The sequence below is a fragment of the Patagioenas fasciata genome, chromosome 8 (assembly GCF_037038585.1).
Source record: "Patagioenas fasciata isolate bPatFas1 chromosome 8, bPatFas1.hap1, whole genome shotgun sequence".
In the NCBI taxonomy this organism is placed as follows: Eukaryota; Metazoa; Chordata; class Aves; order Columbiformes; family Columbidae; genus Patagioenas; species Patagioenas fasciata.
The window spans coordinates 13,778,055-13,800,074 of record NC_092527.1 but is presented as its reverse complement, the minus strand read 5'-3'; the positions used below and the strand labels follow the sequence as shown (position 1 = coordinate 13,800,074).

The 22,020-nt window shown below is 38.1% G+C and overlaps 1 protein-coding gene across 15 annotated transcripts in view; it reads right to left on the bottom strand.

Moving 5' to 3' along the window:
* The window catches only part of LDB3 (LIM domain binding 3), a 126,986-nt gene that overhangs the window by 70,126 nt on the left and 34,840 nt on the right, over nt 1-22,020 (bottom strand). For 13 of the 15 annotated variants that reach the window (XM_071811726.1, XM_071811725.1, XM_071811728.1 and 10 more), the window contains exons 3-4: nt 17,126-17,277; nt 3,304-3,379 (exon numbers count right to left, since the gene is read on the bottom strand). In XM_071811726.1, coding sequence (XP_071667827.1) covers nt 3,304-3,379; nt 17,126-17,277 — 228 coding nt within the window. The remainder of the gene's footprint in view (nt 1-3,303; nt 3,380-17,125; nt 17,278-22,020) is intronic. The other 2 variants (XM_071811731.1, XM_071811733.1) reach the window with 1 other exon arrangement.

Below are 22,020 nucleotides of genomic sequence, written 5' to 3'. Positions count from 1 at the left end.
TTATCTTAGCCACACAGGCTCCCAAATTTGGCAGGAGACAAGAGATCTTCACTGAACTCTGAAATAAGTGTGTTCAGTACTGGTTCACAAACAGAACAGCACATAGTCACATTATTAAAATTGAAGAGGTTGTCTTAATACCTTTATGGAAGGTGACAGATGTTAAAGCTATGCTTAGCCTTAAAGCTTCAGCCTGAACATTCTGAACTGCACTGAGCTGAGTCTTCACCGGTGTGGTGCTGCCCCCGAAAAGCTGCAGGAACTCACAGATTGATGATGGCTTAGTTTCAATCCTTGGACTCATCCTTACTCTTTTTCTTATTTGAACGTTTTCAGTATCAGTTATGCCTTTTTTTCCAGCTATGCTACACCTGTGCAAAAGACTTGACTGAATAAAACAAAAGTTGACTAAACTAAATCAAATTGTTTCAAGTTTCAGATTAATGCCAGATAAGGAAATAGTGAAAATGCAAATCAGACAAACTTTTATTTCCTATAAAGTCCCACACCCCAGTTGATGCCATACTTATGGCTGCAGAACCTGTATCATCAGCTCAAGAAAGTAAGGGGCAAATGTATGTTACTTATGGAATGCAGAAAAATTTCTATCATGGTGAAGATTCTGGGGATTTTATACCTTCCTTACGTCTCTGTAGAAAAGTGTATTCTTGTTTTTCTAAAACACAAAAACCATTACTATAGCAGTCAAAGAAGAAACACATGCTTGAAAATTAGTGTAAGCTGCAGATCAACAATTATGTAGAAAAGAAGTTATGTTTTATACTAGACACTGAACTTGCGCATGCAGATTTTTTAGCTGACATTGCCATGCCTTAACCTTGGCTCAGAGAAAGGTGAGAAAAACTTCTCTCGATGTTTGAGAACAGCACTGTCATTACTGTCTCGTAATGTAGTTTTTTGCTGTTTATTGAAATGCAATTGAATTCATTTCATGTGAACCATCAAAGTTTGAACACTGTCAAGCAGTGATGTGGAGGTGACATCTTCTGTCACAGAATTCTTCATTTCTACAGCGATACTGTTACTAGGAATAAGGGACAAGCAAATAAACCTTGTTTTTAAAGTATATTTACTGTAACATAACTTATTGCAACATCCCCGTGCCACTGTTTATAACAGTAAAGACTATTTACTTTGGATTTTGAGACTTCTCCAACAGTTCAATGCCTTGTTTCCCTTCCAAATCATCCTCAGAGAATTTTTTTTGAGTTAAAACTACTGTTGTCTACTAGTGTACACTAGTGACACAAATGTCATTCCTCCTGACCTGCAAAGGACCTCTCACTCCAGTACTCTACTGCTGCCTCTTCCCCTGGACCAAACATCCCACACCTAAGAGACCTGTCTGAACACTGCTAGATACCCTGTTTCCCACCATCCCTTCACTTAGATGCCACCCTTTTCCCCCAGAAAGGTCCTAGTAAATCTCTTTTCCAGCTGCAAGTATTGCCTGTAGCCCATTCAGCACAGGCTGCTTCCAACAGCTCCTACAAACCTTCCTAAGCACTGACACAGAGAACACTCAAGGGCCAGGCAACATGCTCCTGAAAAAGGGTTGAGTTCTTTGACCCTCGTCTCTCTCTGAAGGGTTAAAACACGAAATGCAAAGTGACTTTATAGCTTTCATGCCAAAGGCACTCTTAGGACCTTTAAAAAAAATCCAAAAACTACTGTGCATGGAGTTAACTTCTGTTTTGGGTAGCTAGTTACGAAAAATGTTTTGTGTAGTAAATAGCTTTGAACACCTACAGCAGTAATTTTAAAATTGACATTTGCAGGGAAGAAATGCACCTAATATAGAGTCATGAGAATGTGATGTTTAAAAGCTCTTGCGTGCCTGTGTTGGAAGTAGGCAAAGCTGTCATACCTGCACAAGTGCTACTGAGGGTCTCAAAAGATAATCGTCAGTCTTGTGTTGGTGAATGACTCTGAGGAGACACGTCTACCTGCTCCCTTAAAAACTAACAGCATTCTGTGTAGTTCTTGAGAGAAAATAAGTACTCTCTCCCCCTTCCTATTACTTTGCTGGTGCAGTTGAACATCAGCATAACAAAAAGAAGGATCCAATGGTTTTGTTCAAGGAATTTCACAGTAGTATTTGCTGACTCTTCTAATAACTTTCTCCAAGATAACTTTTATGAAATTGCCAAAACAACTTTTGGGCAAGATAAATTCTTAATTTAATCTTCCCTTCTCAAAAGGTTTACAACATCTGCAACAAAATGACATTATTTCCGTCTCAACGAATAAATGTCAAATTTCAAATTTGGCAAAGTAAAATTAAATCAAATTATTCTCCCCAAGTGCATTCTTCTCTGTTAGTCTGAACATGTTGGCAGCACCTACAGGGATGATGTTACCTACTGAGGTATGAATTGGGAAAGCATGGTGTTTAAAAACCATGCAGAAGACAGAACTGTCCAAAACAGTAGAACATCACCTAATTCCCCATGTATTTTGATCTTGAGTGTTTCTTACTTATACTACATGCTAGAGATGAAACTGGCACTCCCAGAAGGGGTAAAGTTGCAGCAATGGAGATTTTACCTCCTCTCTCCATTTATCTCATTAAATGCATTGGCAATACAAATGTCCTACCCAGCACTTGAGCCTAAAGATATATATACCATCTTTCAGGTATCCTTGCTCCTCAGTGCCTCCAAAGATACAGATGATGAGTTGCCAGGCACAGTCAATGTATGCCGTTTATTCTAATATGAACATTTATTTTATGGAAGATGACAAGCTTTGACAACAGAAACCAAGCCATCCATTTCCTCTGCTGCTTGTGGTTTTTCATTAAATTGACTTATCCTCTTTATTTTTCATTCTCATGTCTTTTGCATAATGTGACAAGAACGCAGGATGATGCAAGCTTTCAAATGCCCTAGTGTCCTCTTTCCAAATCAGTGTATTTTCAGTTGTAGTTCGGATTTGGATACACTGAGGCACACTCTAAAGGTTTTCCCCAAGAATCTACAACACCAAATGTCTCTTCTGAGAAGCTCTGGTAGCCTCTTGCAGCCTAGATGAAAACAAACTGCTCAGAACAGGTTAGACCAGATTACCAGAGGATAGCTGAATGCTTTGGTTCTGCTAATCAGAAATTAGCAACATACAGATCACTAATACACTGCATTGTGACAGCTTTTCTGCCTGTGCATTCATTCAATGTTTACTTATTCGAGGTGGGCAAAAGCTATTTCCTGCAGTAGGTATTTACCTTTGCTGTGGTAGATAAAAATGGCATTAACTTTGGCTGAGGAAAAATGTGTCACATACCTTCTGGTGGGGAATTACAGCCCTGGGAGAGTCAATTCTGGGCGCTGTGGTTGAAACAGGCATTGGACGTTTAGATCTACGAGACAAAAAAAAAAGGTAAAAAGATTAGCAATCTGGACTCCTATTTTGCAGCTTTAATTTCAAGCAAAAATGTTGCTTCACCAGGGGACGAGCATAGCCTAGACTTTTTCTACATTCTCATATACAAAGGTCTTAAATGTGAGAATAAGTTTGATATGGTTTCTCTGAATGATGAAAAGCCACCAGTTACCGAAGCAGCATGTGATTTGGGAGATCATCTGCTTTTCAGTACCTTGTGACAAGCTGCATTTTTGTAGGTGCCAATCAGCCACAACTACATAAATTCAGGTTTGGGCAGCACTCTGGAAAATGGGACTCAGGAGTGTCTTAAAATGCAGAGACTAAACTTCAGTACTGAGGTCTCTCTGTCAACTCCTCAAAAGATCATTATTTAATACTTTAAACCGTATAGTAGCTGCCATAATTTAAACCTCTCTGCAGGAAGAAACATGGGTTTCATTTCAGACAATTTAGTTTCAAAAGGAGCAGACAACTACTGAATTAACCACACTCCACTCCAAATGCCCACCTTTCACCTGTATTTGACAAATATACGCACATGATCATTTCAAATAAATAAATAAATCCTACTAAAATGCTTTCAAAACACACAGTTTGCCCTTTCATTCTAACATAACAAATAAAGCACAGTGATAAATGCTAACTGAAGCACTCTAGGATGCTCAGCTAAGTGAAGATGTATTTGTGGAGGTGTTGCAAGAACCTGCATAGCACTCAATGCTCCCCTAAAATCTTTCCAGTACACATGGGATCACCAGACTGAATTAAATGAAAAATGTAAAAACAGTAAAAATAATTCAACATTACACATTATACATAAGTAATATACATCTACATTATATATTACACAAGAAATATCCTGTTGCCAGCCCACAGATCAGAATTATGCCTGGAATTCTCATCTTTGAAAAGCAAATTTCAAAAAAAAAATCAAACAGGTAAAAAATGAAATAAAACTACTTAAAAGCACATAAACAGAGCAGAAGTGACTGAAATGTTTGGAATTGTTTGCTTTAGACTGTTGATGAATAGGGGAAGACATTACAGAAGCTTAGAAAATAACAAATGGTAGAAGAAAAGGGAACTAAAACTTCATTCCTGGACATTAGGTGAAATTGAAAAGACACCATATATAAAGTTGATAAGGACAAACCCTTATTCCTAGAGTATTTGGTTAACCCCAGGTGAAAATCATTGTTACAAGACATCATTGAGACTATGAGAATAGCAGGATATCAGAAAGGATTAGGTATTTATACTTACAAAAAAACCCCAACAGCTGCTTTAGACTGTTACAAATAAGCAGCCATAGAGATTCTCATTTTTCATGGCGCAACTTAAAAGACTGGCAGAAGAAGATCTTCTGCATTAGGTTCATTATTTCTTTACTGAGGGCTGTGTTGCCCTTCCCTCTGAAATACCTACCAGCGGCAGCTATCAGAGACAGAACGCTGAGCCAGACAAAAGCTGGGCTCATCCATGGTGACAATCCCAGCATTAATTCCTCCCTTCATATTGAGCTATTTAGCTTTAGCTGCCATGAAGAAAAATATTTCCATAGGCAGGAGTAAACAAACAATAAACCAGGTAAAAGGAATAATCTTTACAGTAACTGGAAGATTCCCCATGTAAAAAATATGGAAAGCACGCTACTTAAAAAGCTAAAAACAAAAACAATTTAATATATGCCTACCTCACAATGAGATACTAAAAAAATGAACACTGTTTGAGGAGACAATGGATATATCACAATATACTCCATTAGACATAATTATCTGAGAAATACATACTTTTGAGTTCTAAGAACAAGAGCTAATCACTTATTGCCTAGAACAAACTTTCCCCAGGTGAATTACTAACTGCTCTTGCCTCAGGAGTGAGTGCTGTATCCTTCCTCCAAACATTTTAACTCAAAAAGAGAAACAACAAGTCATATTCATCAGACATGCACATGCATCATGAAAGACAGCAAAAAAAGGAGTAAGAAGAATAATAATAAAAAAATCAGCAGCAGGACAGAACACAGTCAGAGTTACTGAAAATTGACTGTGAAAATTTATGAACATATAAAGATTTAGGGGGAGATTTTGATCCTCCTTCTCACAGAATCACAGAATGTCAGGGATTGGAAGGGACCTCAAAAGATCATCTAGTCCAATCCGGTTGCTGGAGCAGGAACACCTAGGTGAGGCTACACTCTTGGTGTCCTGCCTGGGTACAGTTGTTCCTGTGAAGTTACATGGGAGTACCTGGACATACTCCAGACCAGAGCTGGGCAGAGCAGATGTAGTGTCCCCTCTGCTCTGTCCACCCATCAGGAATGTTAGTGCCCAAGTTGCTCAGCCCTGTAAACACTGTTTGTCACACACAAAGGTACAGCAAACAGCACACACTGCGTGTTTGACATATAGCTGGAAAATACTTGTATTGCACAAAGGAATTTATTTATCAGACAACTCCATCACTTCCGTTGTTTATTGTATATCTGTGTTTCTCCCCTCACTACCTGACCACAGAAGATGACGTTAAAAAGCTGTATTCCTTTCACCTTACTGATAAGCTATATTGGTCATTCACAGCAGCATCCAGCCAAGATTTTTATTTCACACTGACTCTGAGCTGTCAACACATTACTTTAAAACAATGAGTTGCCTACATAACTCTGCCCTGGATGTTTATAGCTTTGATACTTAAAAACAGAATGATGAAGCTTGCTGGATTTAGCAGAGGCTTGCACCAGAGAAAAGGGCAGAAGAGGCGAAGTCAATTTGTAGAATGAAAGTGAATGCACTTAGACAATAAAGTGATTATTTACATAAGAGCCATTACTCCTCAGGAAAAAGAAAAAAAAAAATCTGCAAGTTCAGGACATCTGTTTTCCTCCCTTTTTTAGTAGATGAATCAAATCCTGCCACAACACAAGTTTGCTGTTCAAGTGATCATGGTACTGTTGCAAACATGTGTCCCCAGGTTTACCTTTTAATCCATTGATTGCAAAATTATTTTATTCCAAACACTCAGGGACTGTACTTGCTTAGTAGGGATAGGGGAGGATCAAAGTCCACATTTCACAAATGACTCTGATAATTTTATATTCGATATTGAAATGTTCCATCAAGACTGTCTTTTCTGAAGCAATTAATTTGATTTTGACTTTTAGACATTTTGTTCTGTATTTACAAAGTTAAAAATGGAAACAAAAGCCTCATTTCAAAATGAAAACTCAAACTAGTTTTATGATGACTAAATGCATCATTCTGATATTTTTAACATTCTGCTCCTTTCCACAGATACACCTCCCTTCTCCCTCATTACTGGTTCTCTTTCTTAATGAAGTTCAAAACCAAAATGGATGCAGTTCTGCAGAGCTGTTCAATTTTGATATAGTACTGCTGATATGGCTGTCAAAATTTCTACTTGTTCTCACCTACCTAAATATACATTTAATTGAGGAGCACTTTACTTCAGTCCTGGTATCTTTGCACTCAGAACACAGGTTCATTACAAGTCAACTGTGTTAAGAGGAGCTGCCTGTGTAAGGAAGGGCTGCAAAGGGTCCTCAGGTGACCAGAACATTGTGCTTGCAGAGAGGTGATGGGATCTAACAGATAAATGCTCTTTTTCATCTTCATGTGGATTTTTAAAATTTCATACTTTCACCTGTGTCTCTCTTCTCTTTTCTAATTCTCAGGACAGCTAAAAACAACATTTATTTTCTTTCAAGCTTTCAGTTTGAAATTTTATGTGAGCACTTATATATATCTTTTGGAGCATCTTAATTTTTCAACCACTAGGAAATGAAAAAGGATCAAGTGCATAGAAGGGTAATAAAACAGATCAGATTAGAGTTAGAAATGCTTAGAAAACATTTGACATATTTTACTTCGCACCTAATTGAAGTGGAATAATTCTGGAGTGATGTGGGTGAGCATATATGAGGATGCAAAACAACAGAGCATGTAGAATTGTGCTTCTGATATCTGTTTTAATATAATAATATTCCTGACAATTTGGTGGGGTTGGGAGAAGAGACATAAAAGGGACAGACTACAAATTATTCACGGTTATCAATTTAAGGTGTTCATTTCGTAAGTGCTAAGACCAGTAAGGTGTCAGTTAAATCTTCAGCTAAATAGTGAATTAAGTAGCCAAATAGAAGCTGCTTCTTTTTTCTAAGGCTTGCACAGAAAATCTTGAGTCTCGTGACACCACAGTTGAACTCTCTAAGCCCCATCTGGGACATCAGCAAACAGTCTTAGTGACTCCTGTGAGAATCACAAAGACAAAACCCTGAACATTTCACAGTACTTCAAACGCTAGGATGAGACCTACTTTCCCTTTCTCAGGATATCAACTGTGCCTGCAAAAGTATTCCCATCAGCAGTTTTACTCTCTATATATCAATGGCGAATGCAAATATTAGCATTGGGCTGGATGACTGATTTGTTAATTATTTCCCTGCACTGTGCTGCACTCAGATTGCAAGACAGGCAATTATACTTTCCAGAGCTAATGTTCATACTCACAGCAATACATGGACAAAAACTTTTTACGCACAAATGGCAGCAACCAAAAGAGAAGCTGCTATCCAAAAAATTGAAATTGTTTGAAAGTATGTAATAACCTTTTTCCCTTAAGGGGGATGAGTTAGGGGCAGCCAAACCCCATGAGATAGAAAGGGAAAGAAAAAGGGAAGAAGCATTGGAGAATTTTGTGGAGGTAAGGACTCAAGAGAAGTATGCATAAAGCTGAGATTTTTGAAATAATAAACTGGCTCTATGCAGAACTTGGATTGCCTAGCTATAGAGAATGGTGTTAGAGAATCAAAAGTGAGAGGCTGAAATACCATCAAAATTATCAGAGGGACCAAAGCTTAACAGTATATAACCTTCAGATACCATGTCTCACTTGAAATCTCCAAGCTCAGCATAGTGATTTATTATTAATAATTTTATTACAATATTGCTTATTTATAATTACTGAAAGATGTTAAAAAATCTAAGGTAAACAAACAAATAATAAAATAATGTATTAGTTTATGAAGAGCAGAAAAAAACGGCTTATGGAAAGAATAGTCTAGAGCAAAGAATCAGCTGTTATTAACAAAAAGCAGAAGAGGAACTGAATAAAGATTCAGTGCTTATATGTGGCCTACCATACCCTGGTCTTGAGAGGTGACTCAGCTCTTCCCCATAAACATAATCAATAACAATTTGAAAGAATCAAGTATCAAAAAAATTTATGTAAGTTATTTGGCTGTAAAACACCTGAACCCTAGTGATTTCCCCGGTTTAATTTTCCATTGCCATGCAGATAGTGTACCCAAGACTTAGATTACTCCCATTCAAGTATCATCAGGCTCCACTGCAGTCCTGCATCTCTTGGCTTCTGAACGGCTTCCTTGAGGGCCAAAGTCATTCAGGGACAGATTTCAGCACAGCACTGGGGGGTGCTGTAAAGCAGCACCCTAAAGAGCCAGTTCCAGAATCAGGAATTGCAGCCAAGCTTCAAAGATACGATGATTCACAGAAGAATAATAAAAAGCTTTGTAACTGCCTTGTGTTCACGAAGAGGAGTTCAAGTGTTGTCCATTTCCAAACAGATTTCTAATGCTATGCAGAATTGGTCCTTTTTTTTTTTCCCTTTGTCACTCCACATTTTCTAAAAGCAAAACTCTAACTCAGGATACATTGAGCATCCTGACCACAAATTATGGTTTTAGTTTCCTGAAGCTGTTAATGAAGCATATTTACTTACCTGATATTCCTCTTACTTGGGATGTGGACCTTGTAGTGTCCTGTATGGCTTTTAGAGCATTTCTAACTGACATGCATGGGAAAGGAAAATTAATGAACACGGATAATTAGATCATAACTACAGCCCGCCCCATTCAGGCCTTTGCTTTTTCTGTTTCCAAGCTAAAACACTTTAATGAACTTTCTATTAATGCCTGTGTCTGAGACACTTGGACGGGAAATATAACTCTAGGTCTTAAGACTTGTTAAGTCAAGAAAGTCAGTCAAAAGAATTTGGTTTTTTTTGAGGTACTCAAGTATTGTTTGATATTGTCATTACAGCAATGCAGAAGCACAACAGGGCCAGCCTGGACCCAGTGCCCCATATTGCCATGCAGCACCAGACACCAGCCTGGTAGAGCACAGACACCAAGAGGTGGGCAACTCCTAAAGATGCCAGAAAGCCAGGCAGAACAGACCTGGGCCTATTGCTGCTCTCCCCATAAGAAACAATGGGGCCACAAATGATTAGAATTTAGTGAAAAAAGAACGAGCTCTGACAGCATTAATAGTGGCTGATGGGCAAGAAACAGCACGGTAAAAAGGATCCAAGGAAACTACAAGCTTCGCCTGCACAAATAACACATTACAAGATTGATCTAGCAAAGCCTTAGTGTTTTACTCGATTGAACAATTCCTCATTCCACTTCTTAAAAATACTATATCGTCCATTCCAATTAGCTTCAAGAGTGTAATTTATATTTTGACGTGACCTTGCTTAAGCTAATCAATATTACTCAATAAGAAAAGGTCACAGCCCTATTACATTCCTATCTACTGTAACATTTTGGGTAACGTATTGATTTCCTCATTGCAGAATGCAACCAGTAACTCTTTGTCTGAAAGATTACAACTGTCATATGTATTTAGTAAGTTGTGTCAACCCATTGACTCTGGTGAGATGCGCTCATGATATCCATCTTGACCTTTCCATGGTGAATGCAATATAATATGTGAAAGGATTCACATGGAGATTGTCTTTAGCTCATCCAGAGAATATTTCTCCGACAAATAAAATAGTGATTTTTAACCTCCCCTCTAAGCTGATATTTGGGGTGGGAAAAAAAAAAAAAGTGATGTGCCCTCTGAGAACAGTTCTAATCCCTAAGCAGAATCTTATTGTAATGAAAAGTTCATTGCACTTTAAAGCCTTGGCATACATCCACACTTTCCGGGCTCTTTTCTAAAACCAACAAGGACACTTTATGCAGTGAGTGTAAATAGCAGTTCACTGAATTAAACTGCTCATGTAAGGAATATATTTATACTTGATTGCAGTGACTGTCATTGCTATTTTATTTCATTTTCCATGGAAAAAGCTAATCATTAATTTTAAGAGTATTTAATGTTGCTACTCAAAGACAGCAACTCACAGGTCTGTCCAAATGTTAATCTGACATCTATTAACAAATCCTACTGTCCTCTCATACCTGCGTGCAGAGACAACCAGGCATGCAATGGGACTCACTTCTGTTTCACAAGGAGCAAGGCAGGATCACCTCTCAGCTCACAGTAACACACGGTAACTTCCTTAATCCACTGGGAGGATATGTCTTTTTTAATGTTTGAGCACACAGCATCATCAGTTTGCAGAAGAAGCCTTGGTTCTTGGAGACAGATGGCTCTCAGAAGTTCTAGAGTCACACATCTCAGTAAAATAATCTAACTAGTATCACATGTGGTCCTTGTTCCCTAAACTCTTCACTGCTGCTATGCTAGCTAGGTTGTCCCAGGTAGCACTCCTGAGTATAACAGAGTTGCAGCAGCCTCATCCAAGGAGTAGTCATTTCATACTGTGCATTCCACTTCTATAGTTTTAAGACTGCAGTCAGAAAGGCAGGAGCAACCAGGAAAAACTCACTCTCTCCAAGAACAGATTTCAGGAGATACATTCACAATGCTGAACGTGAACACTAGCAAATTATCACTAGCATTAAAGTCCTTTTCAAAAAAAAAAAGTCACATTCATATGGGCTCAGATTCTACCCCTAACATGTAAGCAGTCCCTGAACTAAACCATCATTAGCCTGATGAATGTAAAGGAATCATTCAAAGAAGGGGGAAAAAAAAAATTCAAATCCATATTTTCATTTTCTGTTTATTTTCACTGATAATCTCCCACAATGTTTTTAGGAAATGTGCTACAGAATAGCCTGAGTATCACTATTTCAGACCATGTTTTATCAATATTTTTATATGGTTTTAATTTACTCTTAAACTGGGACAGCTCCCCTCTTCTAACTCTTCTGAACACAAATGTAGTCTGAATCTGGTTCTGATTTCAAATGTGTCCATCAGCAGACCTAAAACATGCACAGAGTTGGTTACTATTCACAGCTTCAGACAAAAGCAAGCAGTTTACAATAAGCACTGAATTCTCCTTGCTTGAAGTTTGCTGTCACCACATGCTTTATTTATAGTAGGCCTGAAATAAATACTGCCAGATCAGGCATCTTTTGGTGCTGCACAGGAAAAGGAAAGCTATTAAATATTTACCATGACTCTCTCGTAGCTTTGCCTCTAACACTTTCCCTTTCACTAGAGGAAAGGATTGTTTAGCTCATGATTTTCCAGCAAAAGTCAGGCAATTGTGACTGTCTGGAAGTGAAGAGTAGCATCACTGGCATGCCTGGGGGGAAGGTTGTGTCAACGCTCATCAGCCATGGAAAGTCTGTACCTTCCATGCTCCTCTCCAGCAGGAGCAGGGCGACGCCAAGGCAGGAGTCTCAGGCTGTCACAGGAATGTTTGTGCCAGCAGAATGAGGAGCACTCATGTTACAGCACTTTCCAAAACTAAGCCAGTACATTTGGTGAATCCTTTCCAAGGAGCCTGATCAGATTCCTTAAGTTAAGATCAAATGAATGTTGTGGATGCTCCAGTGAAACATGTTGACAAATAATACTGCACTCTTGTGCATTGCATTTACTGTGAATTTAAAAAAGAAAACCATTTGTATGAAATAAAAATAGATTTTATGTGCATTTTGTTTTTCACCTGTGAACTGAACACTGTAGGACAATAAGTTGATAGCTCAGTCTCTGTGGGACAGCCAGACAGTTAAAGACGAACTTTGACTGGCCCAGAACTAAAATGCCTCGGAGCAGCTACGTAGCTCAAGTAACTGATTAGAAACTGATACTGATAAGTGACTGAGAACTACACTGCAGGAGGTCACAAAAAAATAAAAGCAAAGCAATGCCTTTTTCCACCACAACCCAGGCCATTATAGAGTAAGATCATAGCCTTCTACAGCACTGTCTGGTGAACTAGCACCAATCCCCCCGTCCTCAGTACATCTAGAGTAGTGTAGGTTCCTAAAGAATGAACTGCATCTATATAAGTATCTAATGGTTTAGAACATCAGCCTTGTTTGCTTGAATACTGCCATGCCTCATGGAGTTCTGCTGGGTGAGACTGCAAAGTGACAAAGAAATTTCTTTCCTTCTCCCCTCACGCTGCTCTCTTTTCTTCAGTAAAAGAGAATTCACTTCCTAGATGTATTCTTTTGTCTTCTAAACGGAAGGAAGTAGAGCTGGTCTGGAGGGTCCCATACCTTTCCATACCACTGGATCACAGGTGTCTTTCTCCAGGAATGGTTCAAATACTTCAACTCCCTGCCACTTGAGTGTCTGCATCTTTTAGCTTCCCAAAAGTAGCACAGGGAGACACGCTGCAGGCTCTGGGAAACACGGCAGCCACACACCAAAACTGAGCAGGCAGAATATGCAGCCTTGAACATACTCAAGCCAGGTTCTGGCTGCATGATCAAACCTTTGAAATATTTGGCAAGACCTCCATCCTAATTTTGTGGTTTCATACAAAAACATAGCATGGTGAGGTAATTTTAACGGGGAGTTTAGCAAAGGAAGCTGTCAGAAAAAAATAAAAAAAACAAACAATAACACATCCACAAATTCCTGAACTCACAATGAGACATCTACATGACTGAAATATGGAGTACTCCATTCAGGCCAACACTGCACACCAAGGACTCACTGAAGAGCTACGTTATTGTACCTTGAACAGTGCTCATTGATGGAACTTGAAGAAAAACTAGTTTGTATAGCCAATGCAGACTGTCTCTGCTTAGGCAGGCAAGTAGGAATGGGCATTCTTAATGTTTCCCTTCTGCTACATTTGATGTCTTACAGTCTGATGTCCTGCACAAGTTCTGACACCACAGACAGCTTTTCTTGACAGCCAAATAAAAAATAACCAGCTCCCCACCCTGAAAAAGAGAACTCCACAAGGAACTTAAGTGTGATAATAAAAGTGAGTAGTAGCAAACTCTGAGCTGTCAGGTTATAAACCGTGTTCATTAAACTTCATGGCCAGGATCAATAAAAAGAAAGGCCACTGCTCTCAAGAGCCAAGAACCATTAGAAAAATAAAAAAAAAATCTTTTTCTTTCAGAGTGTTTATGCCGAGATTTCCTGTTCCACTGCTTCTTCGATGGCCTTATAGACTAAACAAGCAAGTTCACTTCTACTTGCAGTGCTGCAACAGCGAAACCAAACCACAGATTGCCTGGTAAGGCATTCCAAGACCTTGAAACATATTCTATAGAGCCATGTGACTACTTCACATAAATGACCAAGATCATCATAAGTTTTCCCATCACAACAGACAGCTTCCTAATACACATATATGCCTTTTCCATTTGAAAAGATTTGCAATGTTTCCATACTTTTATGCAAATTAGATAATCAAGTGTACTCATCTCTCAATCTGTATGGAAACTTGCTGTCTTTTTCCATAGCCATAGAACACTCCGCTCCAGTTTAATTGCTGCAAGCCATGTCTAAAAAAGTAAAAATGATATCTTAGCACAGTCATTTTTCTGGTAACCAAGTCCCAGGAGACTGACTTTCTCCTCTTTTCTTCTTATTTGGTTGAAAGTTACTGTCACTAGTGACTGCTGCCATATTTTTCATGCTAACTATTCTTCCTCTCACCAATACAATCTCTGTAAAATTCTTCTGGTTGAAAAATGTATATGTAGTCATAAATTTGGGGCAGGTGACTAAACTGCCACAACCTTTTCTTTTTTAGGTAAATCAACCCATTTGTGCCTAGGAAAAATGATTTTTCAAGGTGAGATTAATCTAACTTCCCGAATATTGTGGAGATGCCTTCTGTTCAAGACATTGGGATACTGGATCTTTAACAGGGTTCTATGCATACATCAGTTGGCTGAGATCACATGCTGACAGGGTTTAGCTTATAAAAACACCGAATTGTGCAAAGTGAAGGCCAACTTAATGTCTCTGAGCACAGTTTTTTTAATAGCCCCATATCACCTAAGAAACAACACACTTTTTTTAAAAAAGTTACTTTTCAGTTTTTATCATTTGTTTTTCCCATATAACTCAAGTGAGGTTGAATGGGTCACCAATGCAAACTAACAGCACAAATCAAAAATCAACTGTGATACTAAAGAGAAGATTCTATGGATTGTGTTACATTTAGAGCTAAAGCATCTGTGAAAGTTCTTACTTGCTAACAAAGAAGCTGCCTGACCCATTTGTGCTTAACAGTATTTCATATCACTTTATGCCATTTTTCTTCTTTTCAAAATGGATCTTAACTCCTCTATATCTACTAATCCATGCAAGCATATTTCAGTCTGTGAAACACTCCATTACTGCTTACTTTGACTGCTCATTATCCATGTAAGTTGATTATCTGAATCACATGCTATTGTTTTGGAACGAAGAAACATAGCAAGCCTTAAAAAACCAAACGACAGAAAGAACAAGAAAGTAATAAATAATGATACTGCTACTAAAATTATGTTGACAAAGAATAACGTCTGACATAATAAATAAAGCTTTAGCAGTCTGAAAATACTGTAAGAAAAACTAAGAATTACTTCAATCATTAAACAATAAACAGAAAACAAATAAGCTGACCTCCTGGATGCAATAAAAAATAATTTTTTTTTAAATTTTAAGATACAGCCACTATTGTTGCTGGTATTGTAATTCAGAGTTCAGCAGTTACAAAAGCACAGCAGCTGTTCACCTGAAACATCTCTGACAACGCTTGATCAAAATTACTGTTTTAAGTGACTTGCAACTGTGACACATATTAGGATAATACGTTTGTTAGTCATAGATTCGGGAAGCTTTCCTCTGTGTGTTTTGACAGGAAAGGTGATGGTTTGTAGTTTTAAATGCCAGGCCACAGTGTCAGTCCCTGAACAAAGCAAATAAGAAAAACGTTCTCTTGATATAAAAAATCCAGGATCCAATAGAAAAGCAAACAGAAGTTCTGAAATAAACTATCAGAAAGGATTTGCCTTAACTTGCAAATACAAAATGACCCAGAACAATAGAAACATTTCTTAAAAAGTTATCATACATACCTCCATAATAACAGTAGCATTCATTAGAATAGAGAAAAAAAACCAGAGTGGGCCATCAGATGAGAATTCAATTACATGCACCAAGAGAGTGCCCCATCATCTTGAACTATTTGCAGGCCTCAACCACTTTCTTCTAGCTTCTGATATAAGGCCCATTTCAGTACATTTAGGATCAGGCTCCTGGTATCTGTTTAATTTGTTTAATTATGGCTGAAAATCTTGAGCAAGCACATTAGAGACATACATGCACATTGTATGAGGTGGCAGAAATTATTCCATCCATCTCCCTACCTCCCTTGTGCATTCACTAAAACAGACCACACCCTTTGAGAAAAATCTCTAAGGTTTTTCTTTGAGAAAAACTAAAACATCTGAAGAGCATGATTTAAAGCCCTCTTCCAAGAAATATATAAGTTATACATTTCTAGGAAATAGGCAAGTCCACCTAGTGTTCTAACAGAAGCTAAAACATGTTTCAATTGTTTGTTAGTATCTTTCTACTTTGTGTACTTATTTTACACATTATCTATAATGCTCACGTAAAGATAAACTTGAGATTTACGAAGCCACACAGGAAATTCAGCCAAGTGTTTTGCTTTAGAGTACCTTGCTCTGTCTTGGAAACCTCAGTTAAAGATGTTTGTCCCTTAGGTGACAGCCTGTTCCTGCTATTGCACATTCCTATATATGAGACTTTCTGGTATGTTCTCAGAAATCATAATTCCATATTGCAACCTGCTTTCTGTCTTTGCCTAGAATGTGTAAAAATTATCTTATCCACAATGCAATAAAAATAGCCGTTACTTTGCTTTATATTATTATGGAGCTTTAAAATACTGTAACTATTGCAGAGAATTTCTGTGCAAGGTTATCTGACTTGAGATAAGTTTCTTAACAAGGAAGCAACATTAACAAGGAAAACTTAAGAGACCTATCTGTGAAGAGATTCTGCTTTCTTAATGCTGAGACACCTCTTATCACATCTCTATAAGAAAGTCTGCCCTCCCCATGTTGTATTGACTTCCTTTCCTGCACTCCGGCTACACCTTTCTGATTGTCAGATGCAGAGAGGTGACTTCAAACTCGCAGGTGCCAGATCACTAACACACATTCTCAGCCTGCTGTATTTATTCACTCTGTGAATGACAGGTTCCTCCCACACATTCATAACACTTGTTACAATGGTCACTTCTAGAAAAGTTGTTCACAAACTGATAAAACAAAACCATGTGTTGTCCACATGGGAATAAGTAAAAGAAACATCACTGTTGGATTTATTTTTTAACAGAAGCCTGAATGGATATGGGACTATACTTGTATTCAACAGGCTAAATTGAACACAGATACACTCACATAGCATATCCACCATAATGATTTCTACAAGAATCAATGCTGATTTCTACAAGAATCAGAGTATATTTTGGCTTTTCATGTCATATCTGTGCCGTGAATAGTTCAAGCAAGTCTGACAGGCAAGATAAAACACCTACAGCTGTCACTCACGGGTTTCATAGGATACCCTTAGGAATGCAAGGACTTCAACTTATATCAACATACTTCTGAAGAGTGAGGCTCAGGTTGTGGCTGGCTGACTTGATCTTGTTCTGGGCCTCTAAGTGGGTCATGCTGTCAGTGTTGACTCCATCAATGGCTACCACAAGGTCCCCTTGGTTCATCTGTGACTGTGCTGCCTTGCTGCCAGGGGTGATCTGTGTGGGAAAAGAAAGGAAAAAAAGTCATAGCAGAATAAGTCATTGTGTGCACAAAGCACCTACAGAGAATTTGCCCAGAATTCATAGAATCATTTAGGTTGGAGTCCAACCATAACCTAACTCTAGTACCAAACCATGTCCCTTACAACCTCATCTATTAGAATGAGTAACAGATACAACAATAAATACAGTAATAGATACAGTTATTGCTGTATCTATTATTGCATGGGTAGAACAACAAAATTTATGGAAATTAAACAAACTCAAAGTTAACTCACATTTCTGCAAAGGTCCAGGACAATCTCTACTTCTCATTACTTCCATTTTGAGAAGTTAAGCCAAATATAGTGGTTCCCTCTTCCTCAAGGGGATATTTACCATTATTTATATTGGAGTAGCATATAGAGACATTACTCAGAGTGGAAAATTACTAAATCACTATCTGCTGCAGGATATTATAATATCTTTCCTCCTAAATTAATTCATTATATCGACCAAACAGAAAATGAAGGTGAGGGGCCTTGCACACACCCCTTTTCTTTTATAGCAAGCTTTATAGCAAATTATTCTGCTTAACCTCATCCACATTCAACTATAGCTCCATTAATTACCAAAACAGATCACTACATACCTGAGGATGACCTCCTTAACCTGTTGGACCTGACACTCCAAAGACAGACCAGCACTTTTAGAAACAAGAAGCCACAATGCTACAACTACAAACCCAACACTGAGACAACAGAAGTTCTGGTCCTTCACTATGACATTCACACTTTGCTAGCTCCAGATGTTTTGTGGACTGCATTTTCTCCAAATTGACAGTATCTTGACCTCAATTTTACACAGCCCTCTCAGCTTGCATCTGGATGATGTTGATACATTACAGCTACTTATGAAACTTAACTCCACCAGGGAACTCCAACTAAAACAGAAGAGCATTCACATACTGTCAGCCAGGCAAACTTTAGTGAGCACAGCAGAGTAGTCCTCTGCTCTCAGCACTCAGTATTTAAAGGGTACAGACATAAGCTGTTGTTCTTTGCTCTTGTTTTTAGGTATTCACTTCTTTACATTCTTCAGTTCTAAAAAAAACCCCCAAGGATGATCTAAAATGCCACAATAAAGGCTGCAGTCAACAACTCTGTTCCTTGAGCAGAGTGAACAGAAAAGAAAGATGTGTCTGATCATGAACCAAAATTCCCCTGTGAATCCAGCCAGGCTGAAACTCTGAAGTTAAATTCCTAAGGAAACCAAAACCCAACACAAATCCAAACACCTTTCCTCATCAAGAATGAAGTGAAATTCCTTAACCTGTATTCCCTAATATGACCTCAAAACACTTAAAAATATGTACATACCTAAACCAAAAAAGTCCTTCCAAAGCAACTCCCTAAACTCTTGTGCTCTTCCACTGGTAAAGACAAAGAAGAAATAAAGGGGAAAAGAAAAATTCTCTTTCTCTTTCTTTCTTTCTGCTCCATTAAAGAGGCTCAGTATTGAGTCTGACAGTCTTTTTGACAGCCTAATCTGGCAATAGGAGTTGACAATTTACTAGAATTGACAATTTACTAGAACATGAGCTCTAGGATCAGGGTGGTAGAGCACAGCACCCTAAATACTTGAAGACTACTTAAAACCAGAAGTTACTTTGGAACTAAGCACTGTAAGTAACATCCTACACCCGATCTGACTAGATGAGACAGCTTTCTGTCCCTTTACATTAGAGATAAAAGCAATAAGAGTTGTATGTTTTCTGAGTGAAGGACATCCACAGATGTAATGCTCTCACGCAAACCAGTGTTGAATGATAATGGCAGTGCCACTCCCTGATGTATTTTTCTGGTGTTAAAGAACTGAGGAGTGGGGGAAATATTGTGTGGTCGTTTCAATGATTGAGTTTTATTCTGTAGTCTAATGCACCCTCATAGAAAGAGATTAGTAAAAACAAGAGATTCATATTTCAAGCATAGTTTTCCTAACCTATTAAAGAAACACTAGCTTCTATGCATTTGATTGACTTTGTGTTAAGTACATAGAATATAGAAGCCTATAAAAACATGGATCATTTGCATACTCACACATATAGCATGCCTTGTATAGTTACTGAAAGACCCTTTCCTGTTCAGTCCCCTGAACATGTCAAAAACCAGTATCTCCAATAAAATAAGAGGTCAGGAAAAGGCAAAATGTGAACAAAAGCCCAACTCAGATAGAACAGTCAGTACAACTTGAATTCATCAAGCAGGATGCTTCAGTCATTCTCAGTTTATTCTTTTTCTATAAACTCTTTGCCTGTCATTTAGACACCAAGGCTTGAGGTTTCTTGATAAAGGTTTTTTAGTAGATAATCTTCACATATCACCTTTCCAAGACAGCACTTTTTACCTTCTCATGAAACATGCAAGTTCTTGCCACAAAACATTAACTGTGTGATGCTGATACTTCCAGTCTCCAGACAGCTGGTTCCAAATGCTGAGAACTCCCTCTTTTGCTCATCAAGAACAAAGACTAGTTTTTGAACATCAACCCAGTTACTGAAAGTGAAATGTCTGCCCTAATTTGGGAATTCTTGCTTAATGCACACATCTTTCCTTCCGCTCCACAGTGATGCCTCAAACAAAATAAACCCAGAGAATCAGTGCTTTCACAGAAAAGATAAAGAAGCCTGTAGATTTGGGACTATTTTAAGTTAGCTATAACATCCTGACTTCCCTCTCAGTTTCTCTGATTCATGCTTTTTGCAGCCCCAAATTTAAATGTCATATCTTAAAATAAAGAAACAGCAGCTAACTACAACTGTCCTAGAATCAGAGGCAAATTTAGAGGTTGAGGATGGTTATAGTAGTGACCTGATTTCACAGAATCACAGAATGGCTAGGGTTGGAAGGGACATCTGGAGATCATCTAGTCCAACCCACCTGCTAGAAGAGGTTCACCTAGACCAGGTTGCACAGGAATGTGTTCAGGTGGGTTTTTAATGTCTCCAGAGACGGAGACTCCACAACTTCTTTGGGCAGCCTGTTCCAGTGCTCTGGCACCCTCAAAGTAAAGAAGTTTCTCTTCATGTTTAGATGAAACCTCCTATGCTTCAATCTATGCCCTTTGCCCCTCATCCTAACTTACTTTAATAGGATATTTTCTGCCTAACAGTTTTAGAAAATACTACCTAAATGAAAAAAGATAATAATCAGAAGAATTTATCAAACAAAAAGTCCTAGGTTACTTTGAATTTGTGATTTATATAAGTTTCTAACTACAGCCATTGCAACACACTTTCTGACGCAAAGTGCTACAGGACAACCACACTGGGAAAGATAAGGAAACCACCTCAATCACAGCTCACCAGCCACTGTTCCTTTATTTGAAAAGGAAAAAGATTTGTAGTCATTACTTCAGCTAAGTAGAACAGTAGCAAATTCTGTGCTGGATTCCTTCATACAGCTCTACCTTTTCAGTTCCCTTGTCAGGGGCCAGCACAGCACTGATGTCACTTTAGCTCTAAAATTCAGCTTATCCAAGCTTCATAGATAGCAAGACCCACAAGTATAAAAGATGGATGCAGTTTATTGTATCTGTAATTAGGAATCACAATAAGTATCAGGAAATAATTACTTCCCTCAGTTTTCCCACTGGCTAAGAGTATGTTATGTAGACTATTCGGTTCTGTAAATCTTTACATAGAAGGCATCATTTAAGTCTAGATGTATACTCTGTATAAAATATCCAAATTGAAGTACAAAATTATACTTATTTTAGTCAGAAGCAAACAGGCTTATCTGTGAAGCTTTCAAGAGAACCCACAGCATGCATGTTTTACAGCAGACAGTGAGAACAGTCAGTAATTATTGGGACAAAATATCAGTGTACAGATGGAGATATATCAGCAGCCAGATCTGAAGTGTCAAGACACATTCGAGACTATCATGTTCCCATTTTCAAAGATCCAGCAGAAAGGAATGGAAGGCAAAGTGTTTATATGTTGGTATTTTCCTTACTCTGAAAACTTATCTCTGATCTACTAATATTTTACCAGGTACTCACAGAGAAGATCTCACTTCATCTTTGTGAAATCTTTAGTGATTATTTTCTATTTAGAAAGGTTTTAAAAAAATTATTTTTAGAGTGAAAGGTGAATGTTAAATAACTCTTTGAAACAGACTGCAAATCCAGCAGTGTCTACACAGTAAGTTCTAGCTTGCTGTCATCTCGGCCTCTCTTTAACTAACTAAAGTAACATTGAGTAGAGAAATATAATGCTGTCTATGTCAAATATGCATTTTTTTCAATTTGATCACGGATTTTTTTTTTTTCTTAAAACATCTCTGTGCAAGATCTAAACAAAACTATTTCAGAAAACCTTTGTAATAGTCTTAACTCATTACAACATAGTGTCACAAATGCCTTTATTTAGGGCTACAGTGAGATGTTTGCCAGAGATTGAAAGTATAGCTATTTCTGCCAATTGATTTACAGAATCCAAGACAGAGTACCACTGACAGTAAGATCTAATTTTAATAGTATTTCTTTAGTGCCTCAAGCCCAAGCCGACTTCATCTCAAAGAGCCAAGAATTTTTCTCTCAGAAAAGCGGAGAAACACTTGCTGCTTCAGAGATGTTCATTTGGAGCCCTCACAAATGTCCTATAAGGCAGACATTTGACTTCCAATATCCCCAGCTTAGAGCAAGTGGGTGGGCTGGAAGTATCACATGTTGCTTTCAATGCACTACAGAGAATTCTTA